We start from the raw sequence: 27,482 nt of genomic DNA, 5'->3' as shown, positions 1-27,482 counted from the left end.
ACAGGGACTGGGAAAGATGAACGGAGCAAGATGAACAGAGCAAAGTACAGAGAGATCCTTAAACCCAATTGAACATCTCTGGAGGGACCTGAAAATAGCTATGCAGCGACGCTCCCATCCAACCTGACAGAGCTTGAGAGGAACTGCAGAGAAGAATGGAAGAAACTCCCCAAATATAGGTGTGCCAAACATGTAGCGTCATACCCAAGAATACCCAAGGCTGTAATCACTGCCAAAGGTGCTTCAACAAAGTACTGAGTAAAGGGTCTGAATACTTATGTAAATGTGATTTATTTTATTTTAATACATAAAATAAAATTTAAAAAACAGCTTTTCCTTTGTCATTATGTGGTATTGTGTGTCCATTGATGAAGAAAAACAACAATTTAATCAATTTTAGAATAAGGCTGTAACAAAATTTGGAAAAAGTAAAAAAGTCAAGGGGTCTGAATACTTTTCCAAATGCAATGTACTTGAACAGATTTCCTAAATGAATGTAATTTCTAGCTGAATTCCTGGTGATTTAAGTATTTCCTTCCCCCAAAACTAAAATCCCTCCCCCAAAATATATAGTAATATATATATATTAGTTTAGTTTTTTTGCAAAAAAAACAAAAAAAAACAAATTGCTTGCGGGCTGGTTTTGGCCCATGGCCACCTGTTGCCTTTTGCCGACCCTGTTACGTCAGAAGGCATGGACCAAAGCGCAGCGTTGTAAGTGTTCATGATTTTTATTGATCAAAACACTGTAACGAAGTAACAAACAGTTCTGTAAGGTAAATCAACTATACAGAAAACAACTAACCACAAAACACAGGTGGGAAAAAGTTTACCTAAGTACGATTCCCAATCAGAGACAACGATAGACAGCTGCCTCTGATTGGGAACCACACTCGGCCAAAAATAAAGAAATAGAAAACATAGAAATAAAGAAACTAGAATGCCCAACCTAGTCACACCCTGGCCTAACCAAAATAGAGAATAAAAGCCTCTCTATGGCCAGGGCGTGACAGACCCCTGGTCTATACTAAAATACATCTAAAGTTGCGTCGTTCATCTGGGCACAACAAAATTACAGATGGTTTAAAACACACTAAAGTCTACCAACCTTGCAATTATATTAGAGGCTAGACAATCATGGTCCCATAACAATGTGTTTCTTTGGTCCATTCTTTTCCATCCTGTCCCACCATACACCTGCCTCAATCTCCAGACAGGTCAGTCTGCTCCCAGACAACTTTATTAAACTGGAACAACTTTCACCCAGATGAATTTCTCTCGCTCTGTTCTCCAGTGTTTTGTTTCTCCTACCTTCTCCAGTACAATGCACTCCTCAGAACCCAGCATTCCAAAATAATGTTTGTGTGTGTGTGTGCCCGTGTGTCTGCAACCGTGTGTGCACGTGTGTGTGTGTGTTAGTGGTTTACAAGAAGTAGTTCTGGCTTTAGCCTCCTTCCCAAACTAATTACAGCCAGTGATTTTTGGCTTGTTTGCGGCTCAGAGGTTATTCCATTTTGATTTACGGAGGAGAACACAGTATATGGATGTGAGGGAATATTGTGTTTATCGTGCCTGACATACCTGCCATCCAACCGGGTCTCAGTATACACTCTCTCTCGCTTTCGCTCTCTCGCTCTCGTTCTGTCAGTGAGTGCACTTTGTAATTGGAATGCAGCCCTTTCTTCCTTGACTGGAAACCATGGCAACGATAAAAATAGTTCCCTTGCGAAATTGCAAGTCTTCTTACAGAGGTGGGAGGGGGGATTCAGACATTTGTGTTAATCTGTGTGTTTTTTGAGTCGTTGGTGTTATTTTGTGTTGAGAATTCGCAAGTGTACAATAAGCACACAAATGAAGCAAACGTGTAAATATTACACAGTGGCGCCCCCATCTGTCTCAATGTTAAAAGCTCTGATTCAGAGTTGTCTGGTCCAGTTACTTAGGGGAGAGTGGGGTAACACAGAACCCAAACCGTCAATTTAGCTTGTTAGCTTGCACTTGCTAGCTAATTTGTCCTATTTAGCTAGCTTGCTGCTGCTAGCTAATTTGTCCTGGGATATACACATTAGGTTGTTATTTTACCTGAAATGTACAAGGTCCTCTACTCCGACAATTAATCCACACACAAAACAGTCAACCAAATAGTTTCTAGTCATCTCTCCACCTTCCAGGCCTTTTCATTGTTGAATGTATATGGTGATTGGCATCTAAATTCTCATAGTATTGCCACGACAACCGGCAACCGTTCGTCTTTCAATCACCCACGTGGGTATAACCAATGAGGAGATGGCACGTGGGTACCTGCTTCTATAAACCAATGAGGAGATGGGAGAGACAGGACTTGCAGCGCGATCTGCGTCAGAAATAGGAATGACTTCTAGCCCTTGGCAACACAGATGCTCGTTGACGCGAGCGGTGTGGTCAGGGTATTAGGAGAGACATTTTTTACATTCAGCATCACTCTGTTAATGAAATATAGTATTATTTCTAGCAAAGATATCAACATATATTTCAGGATGTTGTGTATCCCTGGAAATAATCAGAATTCATGTAAACATTACAGTTTGGAAAACATAGCTATGCCGTCTACAAATTTATGTATTGATTGAAATGTTAGCACTACATTTTTGAAACCATCTTCATTTCCCAAAAACAATTCATCATAATCACAATCGCTTTTTTGTCTTTTAATATTTTGAAGCATCTTTTAACACAGGCTTAACACCAAACAAACACTTTGTACTTTTTAAAATGAACAGAAGCCAGGCCCTGTTGTAACCTCATATCCCACCAATAATGCCTTGGATTACACTTGGGAAGAAAACACTTCAATTTGCTCAACTTCCCCAAGCCTCAACTTACCCCAAGACAAACATTTTGACTTTATTACCCCACACAGCTACAAGGATGCACTTTCATGCTAGGTTTAGGGCCTAACATTGAAGCTTATAGAGACCCCAACTGATGTATAGAACAATCTTAGAATGATCTACTTTGGTTTAGAAGCATCATGAAACCTCTAACACAATAAATTATTTAGACTTTTTTAGACCTAATTTGCTTACCACTTTTTCCATGTGGTTTCTTCCTTCATAGACACCATGAAATGACCTCTTCCTAAATATTTGGTCAAATTATACATTTTGTGTAGGGTTTCCTAGAAACAAGGGTGGCTCAACTGACCCCTTTGGCTCAACTTACTCTGCTCTCCTCTACTGTCACGGAGTATGGATGTCTGACAGTTAGCCTACATATGATAGCTGTTAGACTGACAGTCTATTGACTCTGGTTGTATCTCACATTGAAAAGATATCATCAAGGCATCTCGAGGAATTGTACCTCGTCCTGTGAGTTGTACGCTAAAACAAATTGTTACTCATGAACGCATGGGAGTCATTCATAAACCCCTCGTATTTCTGCTGATATGAGAGGTCAATGAACATCTACACTGGTCCTCCGAGGAGGCCATTTTCTGAAGACTGGAGGAATCTCTCCACATGTCAATGAAGCCTGTAAAGTCAGCTTGACCATTAACCTGAGGCATCTCAGGAAAGCACCCTGCCTCGTTGTGATATGGCAGAGCAGGGAGAGAGGTGGAGCGCTCACACACACCGCGGGAGAGAGGTGAAGCGCTCACACACACCGCGGGAGAGAGGTGGAGCGCTCACACACACCGCGGGAGAGAGGAGGAGAAGCGGAGGAGAGGTGAAATGTCCCAGGATCCTTTCCAAACAGTCAGCATGACCACTCTAATTCTAATCAAGCTGCCAAGTTTGAAAGAAGGAGGGGCGAGAGAGGGAGGGAAAGAGGGGAGAGGAATGAGAAAGAATGGACATGAAGAGATAAAGAGAGGCATAGGGAGGAAGAGAGAGCAAGGGAGACAGTAAGGGAGAGGATAGCAGACTGAAGGGGTTCAGAGTAGCACTACCTGACCTCTTCCTTCCTCTTCTTTCTAGCTCTTCCTTTGATGCAGGAAAAGAGGGGTATCGAGCGAAGTGCTCGGGAAATAGGATTCCTTTCAGTCCCTCCGCTCAAAGAGGCTTATAATGTGGCCCTGTCAAGCAGACAAAGTGGGAATCCACTTCAAGTGTGGACAGAAGGACAATAGGTTGTCTGTAGTATTAGGGTCTTGCAACAAACAGAACACAAACCCATCTACACAACCATTTCAACAACAATATCCTCACTCTGAACTCAATCGACAATAACTCAGGGCTTTGAAATTGAAAGATACCTGTGATTCCTTTCTGGAACAACAGGAAAAACAAAGTGTGCTTTTTTCTTTTCTTTCTTTACTTCAGTGCTGACAACTAGGGTTGCAAAATTCCATGAACTTTCAATAAATTCTCAGGTTTCTCCCGAAATCCCAGAATCAGGAGGGAATAAGCAGGAAATCCAGAATCATCCAACCAGGTATTCTGGAAAACCAGAAAATGTATTAAGTGTTCCTGAATTTTGCAACCCTACTTACAACAGACGGTTGGTTGAGTTACAACGGTTCTGTGGCCTTGCTTAGAACACATAGCTAGCAGGCTGACAGGAAGCTTTTGAGGTAATGTACTGAGGTATTGTTTGTGTTCCATCTCCATTCAGGTATGGATGTGTGGGGGCAGTATGTACGACGTACCATGCTCCCGAGTTGGACATATCTACAGGAAATACGTTCCCTACAAAGTGCCGTCCGGAACAAGCCTAGCCAGAGTAAGTTAGACTGACCAGCCAATACACTGCTTCCATCAACTGGTTATGGCTAACATGCGGCCATTTTGACTGGTTGTCTATTAATTAATTGGCACATGGCTGATAGTCAAACTGAGGATGTAGGTCCAGCCATCTATCTGATTTAAAATTAGGTCTGACTAACTCTGCACACTGTGACCTGTGCTGTGCTAAGCTAAACTCACAGACAGTCCATCGCCTTACCCCATCTCTCCCTCCCTGTCTCTCTCCCTTATCTCAGAACCTGAAGAGGGTGGCTGAGACATGGATGGATGAGTACACAGAGTACATCTACCAGCGTCGTCCAGAGTACCGCCACCTGTCCACTGGGGACCTGACGGCCCAGAAGGAGCTGAGAAGACACCTCAAGTGTAAAGACTTCAAGTGGTATATGAACGCTGTGGCCTGGGACCTGGCCAAGTACTACCCCGCTGTGGAGCCGCTGCCTGCCGCCTGGGGAGAGGTAGGAAGTTAGGAATACACACAGAACCACCACCACACATACAAGAGCACGTACGCACACAGACAGAGCTAACGCACCTACAGAACGAATGAACACACCCGCAAGAGCCGGTACACACACACACACGAACAGAAAAGCATAGAGCATATAAAAGCATATGTGATTACCTTAGAATCCTAAATGAAACGTCAGGTCATGTTTTTGAGGTCACTTACTGAGGCATTGATACAAATAATAGGACTTCTCACAATACTTAGGCCTACATAAACCCACTGTCTTACATGCCACCAATAACAGCTAAGTCTGAGCAGTATCCACAGGCTGATTTGGTTTCTTGCGTATTTTTAGCTGGTATTGTAATGAATGAATCTATTTCCAGACACCAATACATCAGCTAAGAGACAGTCCCTGAATGCCTCCACAGGTGTGTCACGGAAGGCTATTATTCCACCAGAGCTCTATCCCAAATGGCACCCTATTCCCTTTATAGTGCATTGCTTTTGACCATGGCCCAAAATAGTGCACTATATAGGGAATAGGGTGCCATTTGGGACTCTTCCATGTTCATTGATTTATGAATGTCTGGTGCTCGCTGAAACGTAATGCGTTTCTCATATGGGACAGGCAGCCAGCAGCCTGCTAATGAAATGTTTTAGAGTAGACAGTGTCACAAAACGGACACAGCTGGACTGTCTGCTTCACTACCCCCAGAAACCATAAGTAGCAGATTTTACTTTACATTCTTCATAAACATGACATGCAGTTTGCTGCATCGTATTCTGAGATATATATATAATGCCTCTCTGTGTTACCTGTGAAGGGACGGGGCTGGAGGTGGCCTTGGCATTTTATTAATATCTCACTCTATCTGTTCTCTGGCACACACACACAATCTCACTCTATCTGTGCTCTGTGAGGATGGGATCTAGCCTCAGGCAATCATACCCATAAATGCAGGAGCTGGAATCAGGTTGCCTGGAATCCACACGCGTATGCGCCGTTCACCATTTACAGTTGAAGTCGGAAGTTTACATACACCTTAGCCAAATACATTTATATCCGTTTTTTCACAATTCCTGACATTTAATCTCAGTAAAAATTCCCTGTTTTAGGTCATTTAGGATCACCACTTTATTTTAAGAATGTGAAATGTCAGAATTATAGTAGAGATGATGATTTATTTCAGCGTTTATTCCTTTCATCACATTCCCAGTGGGTCAGAAGTTTACATACACTCAATTAGTATTTGGTAAAGTTGCCTTAAAATTGTTTAACTTAGGTCAAACGTTTTGGGTAGCCTTCCACAAGCATCCCACAATAAATTGGGTGAAGTTTGGCTGATTTCTCCAGACAGAGCTGGTGTAACTGAGTCAGGTTTGTAGGCCTCCTTGCTCTCACATGCTTTTTTAGTTCTGCCCACAATTTTTCTATGGGATTGAGGTCAGGGCTTTGTGATGGCCACTCCAATACCTTGACTTTGTTGTCCTTAAGCCATTTTGCCACAAGAAGTATGCTTGGGGTCATTGTCCATTTGGAGACCCATTTGCGACCAAGCTTCAACTTCCAGACTGATGTCTTGAGATGTTGCTTCAATATATCCACATCATTTTCTTTCCTCATGATGCCATCTATTTTGTGAAGTGCACCAGTCCCTCCTGCAGCAAAGCACCCCTACAACATGATGCTGCCATCCCCGTGATTCACTGTTGGGATGGTGTTTTTTGCCTTGCAAGCATCCCCCTTTATCCTCCAAACATACGATGGTCATAATGGCCAAACAGTTCTATTTTTGTTTCATCAGACCAGAGGACATTTCTCCAAAAAGTACTATCTTTGTCCCCATGTGCAGTTGCAAACTGTAGTCTGGCTTATTTATGGCAGTTTTGGAGCAGTGGCTTAATCCTTGCTGTGCGGCCTTTCAGGTTGTGTCGATATATGACTCGTTTTATTGAGGATATAGATACTTTTGTACCTGTTTCCTCCAGCATCTTCACAGGGTCCTTTGCTGTTGTTCTGGGATTGATTTGCACTTTTACACCAAAGTACGTTCACCTCCAGGAGACAGAACACGTCTCCTTCCTGAGCGATATGATGTCAAGCAAAGAGGCACTGAGTTTGAAAGTAGGCTGTGAAATACATCCACAGGTACACCTCTAATTGACTCAAATGATGTCAATTAGCCTATCAGAAGCTTCTAAAGCCATGACATCATTTTCTGGAATTTTCCAAGCTGTTTAAAGGCACAGTCAACTTAGTGTATGTAAACGTGTTACCCACTGGAATTGTGGTACAGTGAAATATAAGTGAAATAATCTGTCTGTAAACAATTGTTGGAAAAATTATTTGTGTCATGCACAAAGTAGATGTCCTTACCGACTTGACAAAGCTATAGTTTGTTAACAAGAAATTTGTGGAGTGGTTAAAAAACAAGATTTAATGACTCCAACCTAAGTGTATGTAAACTTCCCTTTAACTGTATTCATGGAGATTGTTTCCCAACCAGTTTTTTTCCGTAGGGAGGTTTGGTACAGGATTGGTTTTAATCATCACTGATATACATCATTCACTATGATGGAATACATAATTCACTAATGAATTCATCCTATGTGCCGGAAGGAAACCACATCCTCCTCTCAAGCCACTGAAACATTTCAGAAACCTCACGGTGAACATGTTGTACGTTAATATGAAAAATGAAATTAATTTTGCATTACATATAATTGGATTCCTTGCTCTGCCTTCTTTTAGAAAATCTTACTTTCTCTGTTTTTCTGATGTCCTGGCCCCTGGGTCAGGGGTCAGGGTACTAATGATAATAGGTAGAATGGAAGGCCGTCTCAGCGGTGACCCACCTTTCCCACTCTTCACTGTTCACGTCTACAAGGCCATTAGCACAAATTGTACAAGCACACACACACACACACAAGTCCCAGCTTATTCCCGTCCCCGCTGATTAACCACCCCTTCCGTATTAGCCAGAGGTGAAAATGGATAGTAAATAATAAGTGAAGCGGTGTATCTCTTGATGAGAAAATGTTTGCACAGTAGGTAAATATCTCCTCTTTCCTCCCCCGGGTGAGGATGGTAGTAATTTTATCGTCAGGCTGACAGCTTCATGTGCCATCTCTTCCGTGGCTCTCACCCTGCCTGTCCCCCCGCCTGTCCCCCCGCTGTCACCCCACCTGATCTATGGATCTATAAAGAGCTCTCAGTGGGTATTCAAGCCCAGATTGCAAGGCAGGAGAAGGAGAGAGAGAGAAAGGGATAAGATCAGAGGGACAAAGAGAGAGTGAGATTGTGAGAAAGAGCTCAGATTAAACTTCCTCTACATCTCTGGAAGATGGCGATCAGGGGGTCAGCCTTCTTGACACCTCGGCCTTGGAGCTGTGCAGACTGGGTAAATAGGGGGCTGTCGATCTGACACCCTCCCTACCATCCAATCTGTCCCCCCCCCCACAACTCCACACCACGGCTCCTTCAATAGGTCTAAATCACTTCAAGTGATGCAATCATCAGGCCTTTTGATTCGGCTCTAACTGTGTCTCCAGATCAGCGCTGGCATGTTGATAGGCATGGCATCAGGGATAAGCACTGTGTTTTGCTCCTGGGCCCATTTCAGACAGATGAGGTTTGGGAAAAGTGGAGAGTGAAGGCCCATTATGCAGTACAATTCGCACACCATTATTGGTCTTTCAGAGCGATCAGCAGTTTACTCCTAATGACCCTGTGGTTAAATGCACTTTGTCGATGCGGGTGGCAGCTTGAGGGAGTTTGATTATTTGAGGTTTCTGAATTGCAATGCAGGTTGGTATTATTTTGCATTTCCAACTGCACTTCTGGCAAAACTAATGCTGCTCCGCGGGTGCCTGATAGGCACAAAAGTGCCAAGTTTGTTGGCAGCATTTAAAGGACTAAACTCTTAATATTGTTTGACATGTAAAATACTGTAGAACTTTGCAGCAATGATTTGTATTATTGGTATGTATCATCCTTTTGGAATAGTGTCCGATTGAATTAGGTCTATCTCAGGGAAACAGTGTTTCCCTATCTTTTCTCATTGACTGCATCCTATAAGTCATCTTATCTCGGAGTAGAACTATGTGTGGGTGACGATGTGACCTTCCAGAAATGGGGCTGCCTGTAGGAAATTGGTCACATCTGACCTGTACCTAATGGATGTTTCTGTTGTTGTTCACTTGTCTTGAATATTTCACTCCTTCATGATGGGAAAAGGGGAGAGCCTCTCTAGTTTAGATGCAGGAGCAACCAAAGAGGCAGAAAGCACTGAGGCCAGAAATTGTCGTGTCTTTGGCTATGCCAGATTAAGTGATATGACATGCTATTCTATAAAATCCTTTCTCTGTAATTAATATTACCTGATTGAGCTAATCATGTAAATGTAATTAACTAGAAAGTCGGGGCACCACGAAATAATATTTATAGAGCTGCTGTCCTCTGAATAAACTCTTAAAGACCTAGTAATATTTTACATCAATAGCAGTCAATATTAATCGTCACCTTATTTCAGTCTCATCTGAAAGTTGTAAATTCTTGGTTATCTTCACGAACCCTGGCTAACAAGTTGAATCAGCAATACATAATTGGGTTTAATTACAGAACAGATATGACAGCTGGTTACCCAAAGAAAAGGGGGCTGGGTTTGAGTGAAAGAGCAGGAACACTGGAGAACAAAGGGAGAAGCGATGACTATCGGGCCATAGGCAGCTACTCTATTGTAAATACAGAATCTTATGCATTTTAAATTACCGCCCATTTGGAAAAGGAAAATGCAATAAATATTTACTCTGAGCTGCACTTCGGTAGGTTGGATGGCCGTGTTGCCCAACAGAGTCCTTTGTCCTTTGAAGAATGTCTCTGGTGGTAAATTGGATACGTCGCAGTAACGTCGTTGTGTGGTAGACAGGATACTCTGTCTGTTCTTTCCTGGCCCACGTATTATCTGAACCCTTCTGACATCAGATCGTCATCCTAATGTACCCGGAACAGGAGGTTATATTGTCGTCACGGCTTTATATAGGAAGGAAGAGGAAGGCGTGTTTCATTGGTTATAAACAATGTCTCTTCACGTGGGCGGGCCACTGAGTTGGGCCTAATTCTGTTATGCAGGTGAATGAGGACCCAAAAGCGACTTGGCGAAAACAGAGTTTTTAATCCAGTAAGATACTTAACAAAACAAAAGGCATAATACTACTCGTAAAGACGAGAACAGACTGGAGACTTGATCAAGAACTGCAGGTTGCCTCGGGAAGGCACTTGAACCTAGCAGACTCAGACACCTGCTCACCACGCAGCATCTGAGGGAAACACGACACGACAGGGCAAAACATAGACACAGCACGGTGAATATAGACAAGGATCCGACAGGGCAGGTACGGAAAACAAGGAGAGAAATAGGGACTCTAATCAGGGAAAAGGATCGGGAACAGGTGTGGGAAGACTAAATGATTGATTAGGGGAATAGGAACAGCTGGGAGCAGGAACGGAACGATAGAGAGAAGAGAGAGCGGGAGAGTGAGAGAGGGAGGGGGAGAGAGAGGGATAGAAAGAGGGAAAGAACCTAATAAGACCAGCAGAGGGAAACGAATAGAAGGGGAAGCACAGGGACAAGACATGATAATCAATGACAAAACATGACAAATTCACTCATGAAAACCCAATTCTCACATTTTAGAAGCTAAAATCACATTTTATCCCATTATAAATCATTTCATATTCAAACATTTAAATTGCACAACAATTCCATGTGAATCTGATAACTATAATGTGTAGACTTTCCACTCATCCAATGATTGATGAGAATGTCTCGGATGACAACCGAACTGACATCATATTCATTAAGTACCAACTCATATGTTCAACTGGTTGGGTTACCAAAATATGGTTAATTTCCCCCCACCTTCTGATGTTCCCAGAATCACTATGTTAACCAAGGAATGTTCAATAGTCACATCAGTAGGGTAGAGAGAGGAAAAAGGGGGGAAGAGGTATTTATGACTGTCATAAACCTACCCCCCAGGCCAACGTCATAACAAAATGTGTCGCCATATTGTAGAGAATTTATCTGTCATTCCGTCAGTTTAGTTTTTATTGCTCTATTTTTCACAGCTCAAGAGTTTTTATCTCTACTCCACAAAAGAAACACAGATTATCCTGACCCAAATAAAATACGTAATCTGTACTCTGTTATTAGAAAAACATGCACAACATTGAGGAGAGCTGACATTGAGTTACATTTTTATAATCAACATTTTCAGAGCCAACCATAGAGTTGTTGTCAGACATTCTCCACACTAAGTCAAGCAATCACCATTATTTGCTACAGCCCTAGCTAATGTCTTTGGCCCCATCTAGTGGCGAGCAGGGGTAACAACTTTTATAAGAGAGTCAACCCTGTGCAAAACACCTCTGAGTATTCCATCCCTGTCTCCTTCCTGTCAAATACTGTGACTCACTCACTCTCTCTCTCCTCTCTCTCTCTCTCTCTCCCTCTCTCTCTCTCTCTCTCTCTCTCTCTCTCTCTCTCTCTCTCACTCACTCTACTCTCTCTGTCTACTCAGTCTACTCACTCAACTCACTCTCCCCCTCTCCTCTTCTGGCCTCTCTCCTCTCCTCTCCTCTGCCCTCGCCTTTGTCTCTCTTCTGAATGTGTTAGTGAGGGCCACAGAGACAGACAGAGACCAGGCTACTTTAGATGCAGTGCATCTGGATTCATGCATTATTGAGCCATACTGTGACACGAGCCAAGCTCACCTGAATGCTATAGAGAGAATTAGGCAAATGACACAGTGTTTGAGAGCCGAGTAACTCTGAAACTTTTAAAGTTTTCACAGTAGGGGGGCGCCTATTAACTCTGGTTTAGAGGGAGGAAGATGCTCCAGGAATGAATTAGCTTATCTCTTACAGTCACTGGTGAGAGTAGATCTTGTCAGCAAACTGTGAGAGCTTTGATACCATGTCAGATCATACGCTGTTACTTAAAACCACATACTGTGTATAGATAGTTGGCTGCTTGTACTAAGTTACTGTGTTCAGTGTGTTTGGAAGGTTGCCATGGATTCCACTCACTATACACTGGAGTCCTGTGATCAGAGCGTTGAGCATTAGAGAGAAGCCGGAGTATCTCACCCTGTGGTCTCTATATTTATAGATGTATATTGCGTGTGTGTGTGTGTGTGTGTGTGTGTGTGTGTGTGTGTGTGTGTGTGTGTGTGTGTGTGTGTGTGTGTGTGTGTGTGTGTGTGTGTGTGTGTGTGTGTGTGTGTGTGTGTGTGTGTGTGTGTGTGTGTGTGTGTGTGTGTGTGTGTGTGTGTGCATGCAAGTCTTCACCGAGGCCTCCCTTTCGCTGTTTTTGGGAGGCTTCAAAGTGTGTGTGTGTTTGGATTTAACTGAGCCCTCTCTTCGTGTCCTTGTAGATTCGTAACGCTGCATCAGGTCTGTGTATAGACTCCAAGCACGGCCCCACAGGGACAGAGCTGCGACTGGACGCCTGTCTGAAGGAGGGGGCTGAACGCACCTGGGCACACGAACAGGTAGGTACAACCGGAGCCATGTACTGTATAGTAGGGTGTATTCTATACTATATTATACTGTATAGTAGGGTGTAGACTATATTATATTATACTAGTAGGGTGTAGTCTATACTATGTTATACTGTATGGTAGAGTGTAGTCAAAAACTATATTATACTGTATAGTAGGGTATAGGTTTAGTCTATACCATATTATACTGTATAGCGTGGTGTAGTCTATACTATATTATACTGTATGGTAGAGTGTAGTCAAATACTATATTATACTGTATAGTAGGGTGTAGTCTATACTATATTATACTGTATAGTAGGGTATAGGTTTAGTCTATACCATATTATACTGTATAGCGTGGTGTAGTCTATACTATATTATACTGTATAGTAGGGTATAGGTTTAGTCTATACCATATTATACTGTATAGCGTGGTGTAGACTATACTATATTATACTGTATAGTAGGGTGTAGTCTATACTATATTACACTGTGTGGTACAGTGTAGTCTATACTATATTATAGTGTAAAGTAGGGTGTAGTCTATACTATGTTATACTGTATAGTAAGGAGTATACTATACCATATAATACTGTATAGTAAGGTGTAGTCTATACTGTATGGTGTAGTCTGTACTATGTAGTCTATACTATATTAAACTGTGTGGTACAGTGTCGTCTATACTATATTATACTGTATAACGGGGTATGGTCTATACTATTAGCACATCACCGGCTCGGGCGGCAGGATAGCCTAGTGGTTAGAGCGTTGGACTTGTAACTGGAAGGTTGCAAGTTCAAATCCCCGAGCTGACAAGGTACAAATCTGTCGTTCTGCCCCTGAACAGGCAGTTTAACCCACTGTTCCTAGGCCGTCATTGAAAATAAGAATTTGTTCTTAACTGACTTGCCGGACTTGAGTCCGGCCTGTTAATCAGTCAGTATCAGTCAGGGGTGACCCCTCCATGAGTCCGGCCTGTTAATCAGTCAGTATCAGTCAGGAGTGACCCCTCCATGAGTCCGGCCTGTCAAATCAATCAGTCAGTCAGTCAGTCAGTCAGGAGTGACCCCTCCATGAGTCTGGCCTGTTAATCAGTCAGTCAGTATCAGTCAGGAGTGACCCCTCCATGAGTCCGGCCTGTTAATCAGTCAGTATCAGTCAGGAGTGACCCCTCCATGAGTCTGGCCTGTTAATCAGTCAGTCAGTATCAGTCAGGAGTGACCCCTCCATGAGTCCGGTCTGTTAATCAGTCAGTATCAGTCAGGAGTGACCCCTCCATGAGTCTGGCCTGTTAATCAGTCAGTCAGTATCAGTCAGGAGTGACCCCTCCATGAGTCCGGTCTGTTAATCAGTCAGGAGTGACCCCTCCATGAGTCCGGTCTGTTAATCAGTCAGGAATGGCCCCTCCATGAGTCCGGCCTGTTAATCAGTCAGTATTAGTCAGGAGTGACCCCTCCATGAGTCCGGCCTGTCAAATCAGTCAGTCAGTCAGGAGTGACCCCTCCATGAGTCCGGCCTGTCAAATCAGTCAGTCAGTCAGGAGTGACCCCTCCATGAGTCTGGCCTATTAATCAGTCAGTCAGTATCAGTCAGGAGTGACCCCTCCATGAGTCTGGCCTATTAATCAGTCAGTCAGTATCAGTCAGGAGTGACCCCTCCATGAGTCTGGCCTATTAATCAGTCAGTCAGTATCAGTCAGGAGTGACCCCTCCATGAGTCCGGCCTGTCAAATCAGTCAGTCAGTATCAGTCAGGAGTGACCCCTCCATGAGTCCGGCCTGTCAAATCAGTCAGTCAGTATCAGTCAGGAGTGACCCCTCCATGAGTCCGGCCTGTTAATCAGTCAGTATCAGTCAGGAGTGACCCCTCCATGAGTCTGGCCTGTTAATCAGTCAGTATCAGTCAGGAGTGACCCCTCCATGAGTCCGGCCTGTCAAATCAATCAGTCAGTCAGTCAGTCAGGAGTGACCCCTCCATGAGTCCGGCCTGTCAAATCAGTCAGTCAGTCAGTCAGGAGTGACCCTTCCATGAGTCCGGCCTGTTAATCAGTCAGTATCATTCAGGAGTGACCCCTCCATGAGTCCGGCCTGTCAAATCAGTCAGTCAGTCAGTCAGGAGTGACCCCTCCATGAGTCCGGCCTGTTAATCAGTCAGTATCAGTCAGGAGTGACCCCTCCATGAGTCCGGCCTGTTAATCAGTCATATCAGTCAGTATTCCATGAGTCCGGCCTGTTAATCAGTCAGTATTAGTCAGGAGTGACCCCTCCATGAGTCCGGCCTGTCAAATCAATCAGTCAGTCAGTCAGTCAGGAGTGACCCCTCCATGAGTCTGGCCTGTTAATCAGTCAGTCAGTATCAGTCAGGAGTGACCCCTCCATGAGTCCGGCCTGTTAATCAGTCAGTATCAGTCAGGAGTGACCCCTCCATGAGTCCGGCCTGTTAATCAGTCAGTCAGTCAGTCAGGAGTGACCCCTCCATGAGTCTGGCCTGTTAATCAGTCAGTCAGTATCAGTCAGGAGTGACCCCTCCATGAGTCCGGCCTGTTAATCAGTCAGTATCAGTCAGGAGTGACCCCTCCATGAGTCCGGCCTGTTAATCAGTCAGTCAGTCAGTCAGGAGTGACCCCTCCATGAGTCCGGCCTGTTAATCAGTCAGTATCAGTCAGGAGTGACCCCTCCATGAGTCTGGCCTGTTAATCAGTCAGTCAGTATCAGTCAGGAGTGACCCCTCCATGAGTCCGGCCTGTTAATCAGTCAGTATCAGTCAGGAGTGACCCCTCCATGAGTCCGGCCTGTTAATCAGTCAGTATCAGTCAGGAGTGACCCCTCCATGAGTCCGGCCTGTTAATCAGTCAGGAATGGCCCCTCCATGAGTCCGGCCTGTTAATCAGTCAGTATTAGTCAGGAGTGACCCCTCCATGAGTCCGGCCTGTCAAATCAATCAGTCAGTCAGTCACTCAGGAGTGACCCCTCCATGAGTCTGGCCTGTTAATCAGTCAGTCAGTATCAGTCAGGAGTGACCCCTCCATGAGTCCGGCCTGTTAATCAGTCAGTATCAGTCAGGAGTGACCCCTCCATGAGTCCGGCCTGTTAATCAGTCAGTATTAGTCAGGAGTGACCCCTCCATGAGTCCGGCCTGTCAAATCAATCAGTCAGTCAGTCACTCAGGAGTGACCCCTCCATGAGTCTGGCCTGTTAATCAGTCAGTCAGTATCAGTCAGGAGTGACCCCTCCATGAGTCCGGCCTGTTAATCAGTCAGTCAGTCAGGAATGGCCCCTCCATGAGTCCGGCCTGTTAATCAGTCAGTATTAGTCAGGAGTGACCCCTCCATGAGTCCGGCCTGTCAAATCAATCAGTCAGTCAGTCAGTCAGGAGTGACCCCTCCATGAGTCTGGCCTGTTAATCAGTCAGTCAGTATCAGTCAGGAGTGACCCCTCCATGAGTCCGGTCTGTTAATCAGTCAGGAATGGCCCCTCCATGAGTCCGGCCTGTTAATCAGTCAGTATTAGTCAGGAGTGACCCCTCCATGAGTCCGGCCTGTCAAATCAGTCAGTCAGTCAGGAGTGACCCCTCCATGAGTCTGGCCTATTAATCAGTCAGTCAGTATCAGTCAGGAGTGACCCCTCCATGAGTCCGGCCTGTTAATCAGTCAGTATCAGTCAGGAGTGACCCCTCCATGAGTCCGGCCTGTTAATCAGTCAGTATCAGTCAGGAGTGACCCCTCCATGAGTCCGGCCTGTCAAATCAGTCAGTCAGTATCAGTCAGGAGTGACCCCTCCATGAGTCCGGCCTGTTAATCAGTCAGTCAGTCAGGAATGGCCCCTCCATGAGTCCGGCCTGTTAATCAGTCAGTATTAGTCAGGAGTGACCCCTCCATGAGTCCGGCCTGTCAAATCAATCAGTCAGTCAGTCAGTCAGGAGTGACCCCTCCATGAGTCTGGCCTGTTAATCAGTCAGTCAGTATCAGTCAGGAGTGACCCCTCCATGAGTCCGGTCTGTTAATCAGTCAGGAATGGCCCCTCCATGAGTCCGGCCTGTTAATCAGTCAGTATTAGTCAGGAGTGACCCCTCCATGAGTCCGGCCTGTCAAATCAGTCAGTCAGTCAGGAGTGACCCCTCCATGAGTCTGGCCTATTAATCAGTCAGTCAGTATCAGTCAGGAGTGACCCCTCCATGAGTCCGGCCTGTTAATCAGTCAGTATCAGTCAGGAGTGACCCCTCCATGAGTCCGGCCTGTTAATCAGTCAGTATCAGTCAGGAGTGACCCCTCCATGAGTCCGGCCTGTTAATCAGTCAGTATCAGTCAGGAGTGACCCCTCCATGAGTCCGGCCTGTTAATCAGTCAGTATCATTCAGGAGTGACCCCTCCATGAGTCCGGCCTGTTAATCAGTCAGTATCAGTCAGGAGTGACCCCTCCATGAGTCCGGCCTGTTAATCAGTCAGTATCAGTCAGGAGTGACCCCAGTCCATGAGTCCGGCCTGTTAATCAGTCATCAGTCAGGGAGTGACCCCTCCATGAGTCCGGCCTGTTAATCAGTCAGTATCATTCAGGAGTGACCCCTCCATGAGTCCGGCCTGTTAATCAGTCAGTATCAGTCAGGAGTGACCCCTCCATGAGTCCGGCCTGTTAATCAGTCAGTATCATTCAGGAGTGACCCCTCCATGAGTCCGGCCTGTTAATCAGTCAGTATCAGTCAGGAGTGACCCCTCCATGAGTCCGGCCTGTCAAATCAGTCAGTCAGTCAGTCAGGAGTGACCCCTCCATGAGTCTGGCCTGTTAATCAGTCAGTATCAGTCAGGAGTGACCCCTCCATGAGTCCGGCCTGTTAATCAGTCAGTATCAGTCAGGAGTGACCCCTCCTTGAGTCCGGCCTGTCAAATCAGTCAGTCAGTCAGGAGTGACCCCTCCATGAGTCCGGCCTGTTAATCAGTCAGTATCAGTCAGGAGTGACCCCTCCATGAGTCCGGCCTGTCAAATCAGTCAGTCAGTCAGTCAGTCAGGAGTGACCCCTCCATGAGTCCGGCCTGTCAAATCAGTCAGTCAGTCAGTCAGGAGCATCATACTGGCATTATTTCTGTATTTTGAAAGTTATATTTGTTGAAAACTTGATTGCTGACATGAAAAACATATTAGTAGTATATCAACAACAGACTAATGAAATAAATACCAAAAGATCATGTTTGGGTGGCATTTTCCTTTAATACAAAACAAGTTTAGGGTACCTTAGCTGGCGATTGCTTCATATGCAACGAATGTTCCTGCTGTTTACTGTTAAATCTGAACAGATCATCACCGCATTCTTGTCCTCATGTTCATCCGCCTCTAAAATGACATTTAGGGTAGTCATACTGTGAACCTCATAACGGAACTTGGATACCATGTTGTGCCTGTGTACTTGTTTGTATTCAGATATTTACATTTGGCTGGAGAGAGGACATCAGGCCAGGGGATCCTCTCCACACCAGGAAGTTCTGCTTTGACTCCATCTCCCAGAGTTCCCCTGTCACACTGTACGACTGCCACGGCATGAAGGGCAACCAGCACTGGAGCTATAGGAAGGTAACTTTATACAGAATGAAATAGAATTAAATTATATTGTATCTGTATGGTACTTACTTTGCTTTCGTTTTGGCTTTATATTCCATGTGGAACGTAAATTATCAATAAATAATCAAATCAGAAAGCCTGGTAACTTACATACCGTATGATTACTGTTATAACACCACATCAAATACCTCATCATTCAAATGACCACCACAGCCACAGGACGGTACACAATATCAAAGTCATCAGATATAAAAGATGTAACCGCGTTTTATCGTCGCACCACTCCTATTTCCTCCACATCGTTTATGGAGGAGAGGAGATAGTTTACTCAGCGCAAAATCAGAGTGTCATTACAGTCCCACCTCTCTTAAGGTTCTTCCTAGAATGACTCGATGAGGTTCAGAGTTGCACAGATGCTAGCGCGAGTCCCAGATCTGTTTGCCACCTCCGTTACTGTGGCAAGACAACACAGTCAGGTCTTGAACTCGGGCTACACAGATGCAATAGCCGCTTATTAAAGGGCTGAGGTGGGCTTGAGGCTATGTGAACACGGTAAAATCAGGAAGGCGGACACATGATACCAGAACAAAATGACTGCCAAGTACCTCTGAGGCGTTCTCCACCTCCTCATCTTTATCCACAACTTTATCCCTCCCCAGAGAATCCTTTTTCAGTTTGAATCCATCACTGGCTATATTTAAGAGTTTGCGATCACCAGAGATAATCGTTTATTGGAAGCCAGGGACGTATTTGTATTTTGTGTTGTCAGTTTTCAACGATTCGTACTTCATTCAATTCCTCTTTCTTTTGCAGCTGAATTTGTTCCTTTTCCCTTTCTGTCATGTGAGGGAGGATGAGCCCAAAGAATAGACATTCAGAAAAGTAATGTAACGGTCCGTTGGAACTCGGGGTGTAAAAACTCTTGTGTGTTGAACTCATATTTCTCAGCCTAGTTTAACTCCCAAATTCAGACCCCTCTCCCCGTGAAATTTAGTAAACTCAGATTAGAATGGAGGGAGGAAAAAACGTGTTGCAGTCAGTTGCTTTGCTCCCCGTCTGTTTGAAGGGAGATGAGAGAGCAGGATTAAACAGCAGCCTGCCTGCCGGAGACAGGCTTACCTGTCTCTACTTTATTTCAATCATTTATCTCAATCCTTATTTTCCTTCCTTTCTTCTCTTTCTCTGCCTCCTGCTCTCTCTCTCTCTTTCTACCTCATGCTTTTTCTTTCGCTCTCTGTGTCCTCTCTCGAACGCTCTCTCTCTCTCTCTCTCTCTGGGCCAACACATACAGGATAAATTGCTGTACCACCTGGTGAGCAGCGGTTGCATGGACTGCAGTCCCGGTGATAAGAGGATTTTCATGAATAAATGTGACCCTGGGTCGGAGACACAGCAGTGGCTGTTCCAGAGAGTCAACGCCACCGTCCTGGACAAATTCAACAGCGCTGCGGCTGCCAGCTCCTAGGAACCACGCGCCAAACCCCACGACAAAAAAAACCCCAACGTGTGCATTGTAGCAGCAAGCGGCCAGCCAGTTAGCTAGCGGTCCCGTCTCCCAGACCCCCCAGCTCATCAACGTGGGGGCTACCAAGCGGAAGAGAAAGGGGTGGGGGGGCTGGGGCTACGTTTCTGTTCTGTCTGACGGATCCTCTGCCCGATGGGATCAGATCCAAAATGGAGGATAAAGACTCCTTCCTGGCTGAAAGAGATTCTGGGATTCTGCCTGGTTCTGCCCAATGGGCTGATGGGACGTTCAAGGTCGCCGATCCTCAGAAAACCAACCAGACTAGACTAGACCCAAGCTAAGCCGCCACACAGAGGCACCTTGCTGGTCGAGGACACCAGAAACCTCCAGAACACTATCCTCTAGGTCCTCTATGGGTCAAAGGTCAAACACAGCAGGTCTAGTAGACTGGATTTGTTTGTATCAGGTTGAAAAAGGAATGTTCCAACTGTCACTCTCTCAAGATTGCATAGTGGATTTGTACTATATCGGAGGCTCGTGAAATTGTTTGCTCAATTTTGTAAGGCTATTTATTTTCCATTATTATTTTATTAGTATTTATTTTGTGTTAATTTATTTTGTCTTTTTTTAAGAACAATAATTTATTAAGTGTATACTTGAATGGGTTTTTCAGATTTCTGGTCCCCGTGATTGTACGATTTGAAGTTGTGAAGTTCAGCCAATGAAAATGATGTAGTAAACATGAATAAAATGTGAAAACAATACATGAACTATTGCAATTGTATGGCTGGCGTGTGTGAGCATTTATATGATGACACATCTCACAATGATGTTACATGTAGATAGCAGCCAAGAAGGTGCCCATGGACTTATGATTATGCATGTGGGTGCTCATTCAAAAGTGATGATTGTGTGCCCTCTTTTGAAAAGTTTCCATAACACATCTACATGTGCACTAATAGGACGATTCAGCCTTAGGAAATGTATGCCTTTTTTACACGTTTTGATTTAAGCACTTCTTAGTATGTGCTATTCAGACTTACCCTATGCACGTGCATAACAAGGTTTGCGGGTGTGGCTCCCTTGTGCACAATGTATACAATGTATAAAATTCCAGAAAACACGCCCACTGGGTGGCCTACCAATTTGATCAGGGAGTTGTTCTGTTTGTTCATCTTAATCAATCCCTTTATTCGCCCACACCAGTAGAAATCCACTTTTTCGAGCTGAGAGATGATGATGGACAGAGCTTACTCCTGGTGTTGATTTAATTCAATAAGTCATCGTTTCCAACCTGCCCACTTTGTGCAAATCCATGTGAATGCAGTCTTTTCTTATGATATGACATACAGATTATTTTCAGCCTTGAATGTTACCACCCACCAGCATGGCATTGTTAATTTTTTAATTTAAAAAATATATATATATATATTTTTTTACCCCTTTTTTTCTCCTCAATTTCATGGTATCCAATTGTTGTAGTAGCTACTATCTTGTCTCATCGCTACAACTCCCGTACGGGCTCGGGAGAGACGAAGGTTGAAAGTCATGCATCCTCCGATACACAACCCAACCAAGCCGCACTGCTTCTTAACACAGCGCGCATCCAACCCGGAAGCCAGCCGCACCAATGTGTCAGAGGAAACACTGTGCACCTAGCGACCAGGTCAGCATGCACTGCTCCCGGGCCGCCACAGGAGTCGCTAGTGTGCGATGAGACAAGGATATCCCTACCAGCCAAACCCTCCCTAAACCGGACTACGCTAGGCCAATTATGCATCGCCCCATGGACCTTCCGGTCACGGCCGGCTGCGACAGAGCCTGGGCTCGAACCCAGAGTCTCTGGTTGCACAGCTAGCAATGCGATGCAGTGCCTTGGACCACTGCGCCACCCGGGAGGCTGCTTTAAAGAATTTGGCAGTACATCCAAACGGCCCCACAACCGCAGACCACTTGTAACCATGCCAGCCCAAGACCTTCCACATCTGTCTTCTTGCCCTGCTGGATCTTCTGGGGGTGGGGGGTATTTCTGTCTGTAATAAAGCCCTTTTGTGGGTAAAAACTAATTCTGATTGGCTGGGCCTGGCTCCCCAATGGGTGGACCTGGCTCCCAAGGTCCAGAGTATGACTGTGACAGTGAGTGGGTCCAGAGACATGTTGGACAAAACCCACTGAGTCGATGATGGCTCCGAAAGCCTTTTGGAGTGGGTCTGTGGACTTTTCCATGTGAATATTAAAGTCACCAAAGATTAGAATATTATCTGCTATGACTGCAAGGTCCGATAGGAATTCAGGGAACTCAATGAGGAACGCTGTATATAGCCCAGGAGGCCTGTAAACAGTAGCTATAAAAAGTGATTGAGTAGGCTGCATAGATTTCATGACTAGAAGCTTAAAAGACAAAAACGTCTTTTTTTGTGTAAATTTAAATTTGCTATCGTAAATGTTAGCAACACCTCCGCCTTTGCGGGATGCACGGGGGATATGGTCACTAGTGTAGCCAGGAGGTGAGGCCTCATTTAACACAGTAAATTCATCAGGCTTAAGCCATGTTTCAGTCAGGCCAATTACATAAAGATTATGATCAGTGATTAGTTCATTGACTATAATTGCCTTTGAAGTAAGGGATCTAACATTAAGTAGCCCTATTTTGAGATGTGAGGTATCATGATCTCTTTCAATAATGACAGGAATGGAGGAGAGCTTTATCGTAGTGAGATTGCTAAGGCAAACACCACCATGTTTAGTTTTGCCCAACCTAGGTTGAGGCACAGACATGGTCTCACTTATTCACTTACATTTGATGATCTTCATCAGAATGCACTCCCAGTAATCCCAGTTCCACAATAAATGATTGTTTTGTTCGATAATGTCCATCATTTATGTCCAAATAGCTACTTTTGTTAGAGCGTTTTGTAAACAAATCCAAAGTCACGAAGCGCATTCACTAGGAGCAGACGAAATGTGAAAAGGTTCCGTTACAGTCCATAGAAACATGTCAAACGATGTATAGAATCAATCTTTAGGATGTTTTTAACTTCAATAATGTTCCAACCTGAGAATTCCTTTGTCTGTAGAAAAGCAATGGAACGAGAGCTACCTCTCACGTGAACGAGCGTCATGAGCCTGTGGCACTCTGCCAGACCACTGACTCAAAGAGCCCTTATGAGCCCCTCCTTTACAGTAGAAGCCTCAAACAAATTTCTAAAGATGGTTGACATCCAGTGGAAGCCTTAGGAAGTGCAACATGACCTTATTCATCCAAGCTACTCAATACTGCCCCCAGCCATAAGAAGTTAAAAGGCCATACAATTACAATTATGCATAAGGTCACAGCATTTTATACTTCACTATAGGAAAGGGGTGGAAAGGACTGTCATGCTGATATCAGTAACTTTACTCCCACTCATCTCCAGTTCTATATTCCAACCCTTGATTTCCCTCAGCACATCTCACCTATCTCTGCTGGCCACCCTCTTCGGATTTCTACACGCCATATATCTATCAACTATGCTGTGATGTTTAACATACAATTTTAATCGATCTCATCTAATAGAATCAACGGATTGTGAGAGTATTAATATATTATCGAGTGACTGACTGAACAGGTCTCTCCAAATCTCCCAGTATGGGTTCATTTACATTTTGGGGAGTTTCTAAAAGTTTGTGGCTCAAAACAGGTGGGGCCTAGCCCCCCCAGCCCTAAATGACGGGTCACTACTGGATATGACTAATGAGTTCATCTAATTATACAATTTTTATATGCTTTATAGTTTGCTTCCATGACTGGTATCACATTCATCTCCAGTGATCAGAAGGAAAAATCTTATAAAACAATTGCTATTATTATTTACAATCCCCTTCTCCATGCAGATTACTAATTTACCTAGCTATTATCAATAGCTCATATCAATTTATAAATTACAGTGCATGGGGAATGGTGTTTTTAAATCTGCATCAGTTACCTGATGTGGAATAGAGTTCCATGTAGTTATGGCTCTATGTAGTACTGTGCGCCTCCCATGGTCTGTTCTGGACTTGGGGATTGTGAAGAGACCTCTTGCTCAATTTCCACATTTTTCATTACAAGATTTCTTTGAGGTTTAAGGTTTAGTGAATGATTTGTCCCCAATACAATGATTTTACTCTTTGAAATATTTAGGACTAACTTATTCCGTGCCACACTTTCTGAAACTAACTATCTGTAGCTTAATCGCATAGTGTTGAGTCATTCACATACATAGACACACTGGATTTACTCAAAGCCAGTGGCATGTCGTTAGTAAATATTGCCCTGGGGAATTCGGGTTTCTACCTGGATTATGGTGGAGAGGCTTCCATTAAAGAACACCCTCTGTGGTCTGTTAGACAGGTAACTCTTTATCCACTATATCGCAGGGTGTGTAAAGCCATAACACATACATTTTTCCAGCAGCAGACTATGATTGGTAATGTCAAAAGCCCCACTGACATCTAACAAAACAGCCCCCACGGTCTTTTTATCATCAATCTCTCTCAGTTATCAGTCATGTGTGTAAGTGCTGTGCTTGTTTAATGTCCTTCCCTATAAGCACGCTGAAAGTTCATCAATTTGTTTACTGTAAAATAGCATTGTATCTGGTCAAACACCATTTTTTCAAAAAGTTTACTAAGGGTTGGTAACAGGCTGATTGGTTGGCTATTTGAGCCAGTAAAGGGGTCTTTACTATTCTTAGGTAGTGGAATGACTAGCTTCCCTCCAAGCCTGGGGACACACACTTTCCAGTAGGCTTCAATTTAAGATATGGCAAATAGGAATGGCAACATTGTCCGCTTTTATCCTCAGTAATTTTCCATCCAAGTTGTCAGACCTCGGTGGCTTGTCATTGTTGATAGACAACAATACTATTTTCACCTTTTCCATAAAGGTGAAAAACAAATTACAATCCTTGTCTTTCATAATTTGGTCAATTATACTTGGATGTGTAGTGTCGGCATTTGTTGCTGGCATGTCATGCCTATGTTTTCTAATCTTGCAAATGACAAAATCATTAAAGTAGTTGGCAATATCAGTGGGTTTTGTGATGAATGAGCCACCTGGTTCAATGAATGATAGAGCTGAGTTTGCCTTTTTGCCCAAAATTTCATTTAATGTGCTCCAACGCATTTTACTATCATTCTTTATATCATTTATCTTTGTGTCATAGTATAGTTTCTTATTATTTTTTTATCAGTTTAGTCTATGATTTCTCAATTTGCAGTATGTTTGCCAATCAATAATATAATAATAATATATGCCATTTAGCAGACGCTTTTATCCAAAGCGACTTACAGTCATGTGTGCATACATTCTACGTATGGGTGGTCCCGGGGATCTAACCCACTACCCTGGCGTTACAAGCGCCATGCTCTACCAACTGAGCTACAGAAGGACAGCTATCAGTTGTGCTGTCAGACTTAGTAGGTGACGTCAGAGGTCAGCATGTGGGAGAAGTGGGAACGCAGAATGAGAGACGGGTTTCCCACTAGTAATTCATTACCAGTTGGCATTCAAGTGTATTTCTCCCAATCGCATGTGGTAAATTCCCAATTCCGACTTGGTTACGAATGCAGCATTAGTTCAAGGTCAGAATACGAGTAAAGAGGAGAATGCATAATATGGAATTAAGTTCCATTTACTCACCTTTAACTTGGGTCTTAATTCCTTTTTTATGAATCTAATCCATTGAAGGTATTCATAATTGTTTTGAATTCAATCAGTCAGCTTTAGTCATTTGTTCTGTAGTTACCATAAATGGACAGGAGAGGTCAGCTGTGTCCATGTATTCACCACTGCAGCTTCATTCTACTATTTTTGCTCCAAAACTGATATAAAACAGGCTATAATTTAGATATTACATAGATTGCTCTTGATACGGAGACCTTGCCAAAAGTAAGAAAGCGATAAGATACTCTGTGAATGACCAGTTATTCCACGGTCTCTCAAATCATGCCTCACGTCACTATCCCACTTTATTTAATGAAAACAAGTTTTGCTTCTTTGTAGGAGACTGATGTAGAATGTCAAGAAGTCACCTCAATGCTGTCTGTAACACACATTATGTTAATATAGAGCAGGGATGGGTATATTGAGAGTTAGAATAATAGAATACACAAGGTGTAATTTCAAAATTTGGTTGTGCCTCAATCGTCACTCAATTGTCACCTAAATGTTTTTTTAGATTGGTATGTTAGTCTAGCGGCCAGCTATCTAACCTTGTAGTAAGTACGGTCGAATTACCGACCGAGGTTGGCCCCCGTTGATCATAAGTTATAATATTAAAAACCACAAACATTTTCCTCCACCCTATGGCAAAATGTGTAGAAATGCAGGAAATTAGCTGTAGACGTCTTGATTATGGAATGGGTTGCAGCTGGTGGGGATCTGCTCTGACTCCAGCACACCTTTCTCCGCCCACACAATCACACACACACATAGAGAGAGTGGGAGGGGGAGAGAGTACCGGGGGAGTGGCGGCAGGTCAAGGAGACACAGGATGAGCAGTAGAGGGCGTTGCAGGAGCAGATGTGACAGTATGTAAGAGTATTTTATACTGAACAAAAATATTAACTCAGTGTTCAATGATTTACAGTTATATAAACTGAGTTACAGTTCATATAAGGAAATCATTCAATTCAAGTACATTTGTTAGGACCTAATCTATTCACATCACTGAGAATACAGATATGCATCTGTTGGTCAGATACCTTAAAAAAAACATTAAGTAGGGGCATGGGTCAGAACCAGTCAGTTGTGTGTGTGTGTGTGTGTGTGTGTGTGTGTGTGTGTGTGTGTGTGTGTGTGTGTGTGTGTGTGTGTGTGTGTGTGTGTGTGTGTGTGTGTGTGTGTGTGTGTGTGTGTGTGTGTGTGTGTGTGTGTGTGTGTGTATATCTCTATAAAAGGAGGTTGGTGGCACCTTAATTTGGGAGGACGGACTTGTGGTAATGGCTGGAGCAGAATTAGTGGAATGGTATCAAATAAATCAATGGTTTCCATGTGTTTTTGATTTCTTACATGTAAGTATTTAATTAGGCAAGTCAGGTAAGAACAAATTCTTATTCACAATGACGGCCTACCCCTGCCAAACCCTAACCTGGATGACACAGGGTCAATTGTGTACCACCCTATGGGACTCCCAATCAAACCCAGGATCGAACCAGGGTCTGTAGGGACACCTCTAGCACTGAGATACAGTGCCTTAGACTGCTGTGCCACTCAAGAGCCCATTGATGCCATTCCATTTGCTCTGTTACAACCATTATTATGAACCATCCTCCCCCTCAGCAACTTCCACCTATCTCTATCTCTGGAACACACTTGAGTCAACAAAGTTTGACACCTCGAGGATATTTAAGCAGGCCTACAGTATTCTTTTGAAAGGTTTCACATCTCAAATTAATGCATGTTATTTTGTGCGTAAAATGGAAAATCACTTGCAGTATATGACTGAAATACAAAATTCATGTCAATATTTAAAACAAGCATTAAGCCCCAGAGCTACCAAAAATAAATGTTAAAAGGCAGCACTGTTCAAAACATGGTAACATTAAGCTAGGTGACATATCAGTGAGGTTGGCATTCACAACATGTTCAGTTATGTTGCCCCTGGTTGGTTCCATGCAGGATGGAAGAATCTGTAATGGTTAGTGCAATCCTGGGACATGCCTACCTTAAACCATAACCACAACCCTTACCAAACAACCCCAACCCTGAACGTAAAGATTGAA

General features: G+C 43.8%; 1 protein-coding gene across 1 annotated transcript in view; it reads left to right on the top strand.

Moving 5' to 3' along the window:
• The window catches only part of LOC124001441 (polypeptide N-acetylgalactosaminyltransferase-like 6), a 219,649-nt gene extending 199,159 nt beyond the window's left edge, over positions 1-20,490 (top strand). The window contains exons 8-12 of the mRNA XM_046308172.1: positions 4,594-4,701; positions 4,961-5,182; positions 12,616-12,732; positions 18,134-18,283; positions 19,563-20,490. Of these exons, the coding sequence (XP_046164128.1) occupies positions 4,594-4,701; positions 4,961-5,182; positions 12,616-12,732; positions 18,134-18,283; positions 19,563-19,736 (771 nt within the window). The 3' untranslated portion in view covers positions 19,737-20,490. The remainder of the gene's footprint in view (positions 1-4,593; positions 4,702-4,960; positions 5,183-12,615; positions 12,733-18,133; positions 18,284-19,562) is intronic.
• Positions 20,491-27,482: the final 6,992 nt, after the last annotated feature.

This window comes from Oncorhynchus gorbuscha, linkage group LG17 (assembly GCF_021184085.1).
Source record: "Oncorhynchus gorbuscha isolate QuinsamMale2020 ecotype Even-year linkage group LG17, OgorEven_v1.0, whole genome shotgun sequence".
NCBI classification, from domain to species: Eukaryota; Metazoa; Chordata; class Actinopteri; order Salmoniformes; family Salmonidae; genus Oncorhynchus; species Oncorhynchus gorbuscha.
The sequence above is the reverse complement of the archived record's forward strand: the minus strand, read 5'-3'. Positions and strand labels throughout refer to the sequence as shown.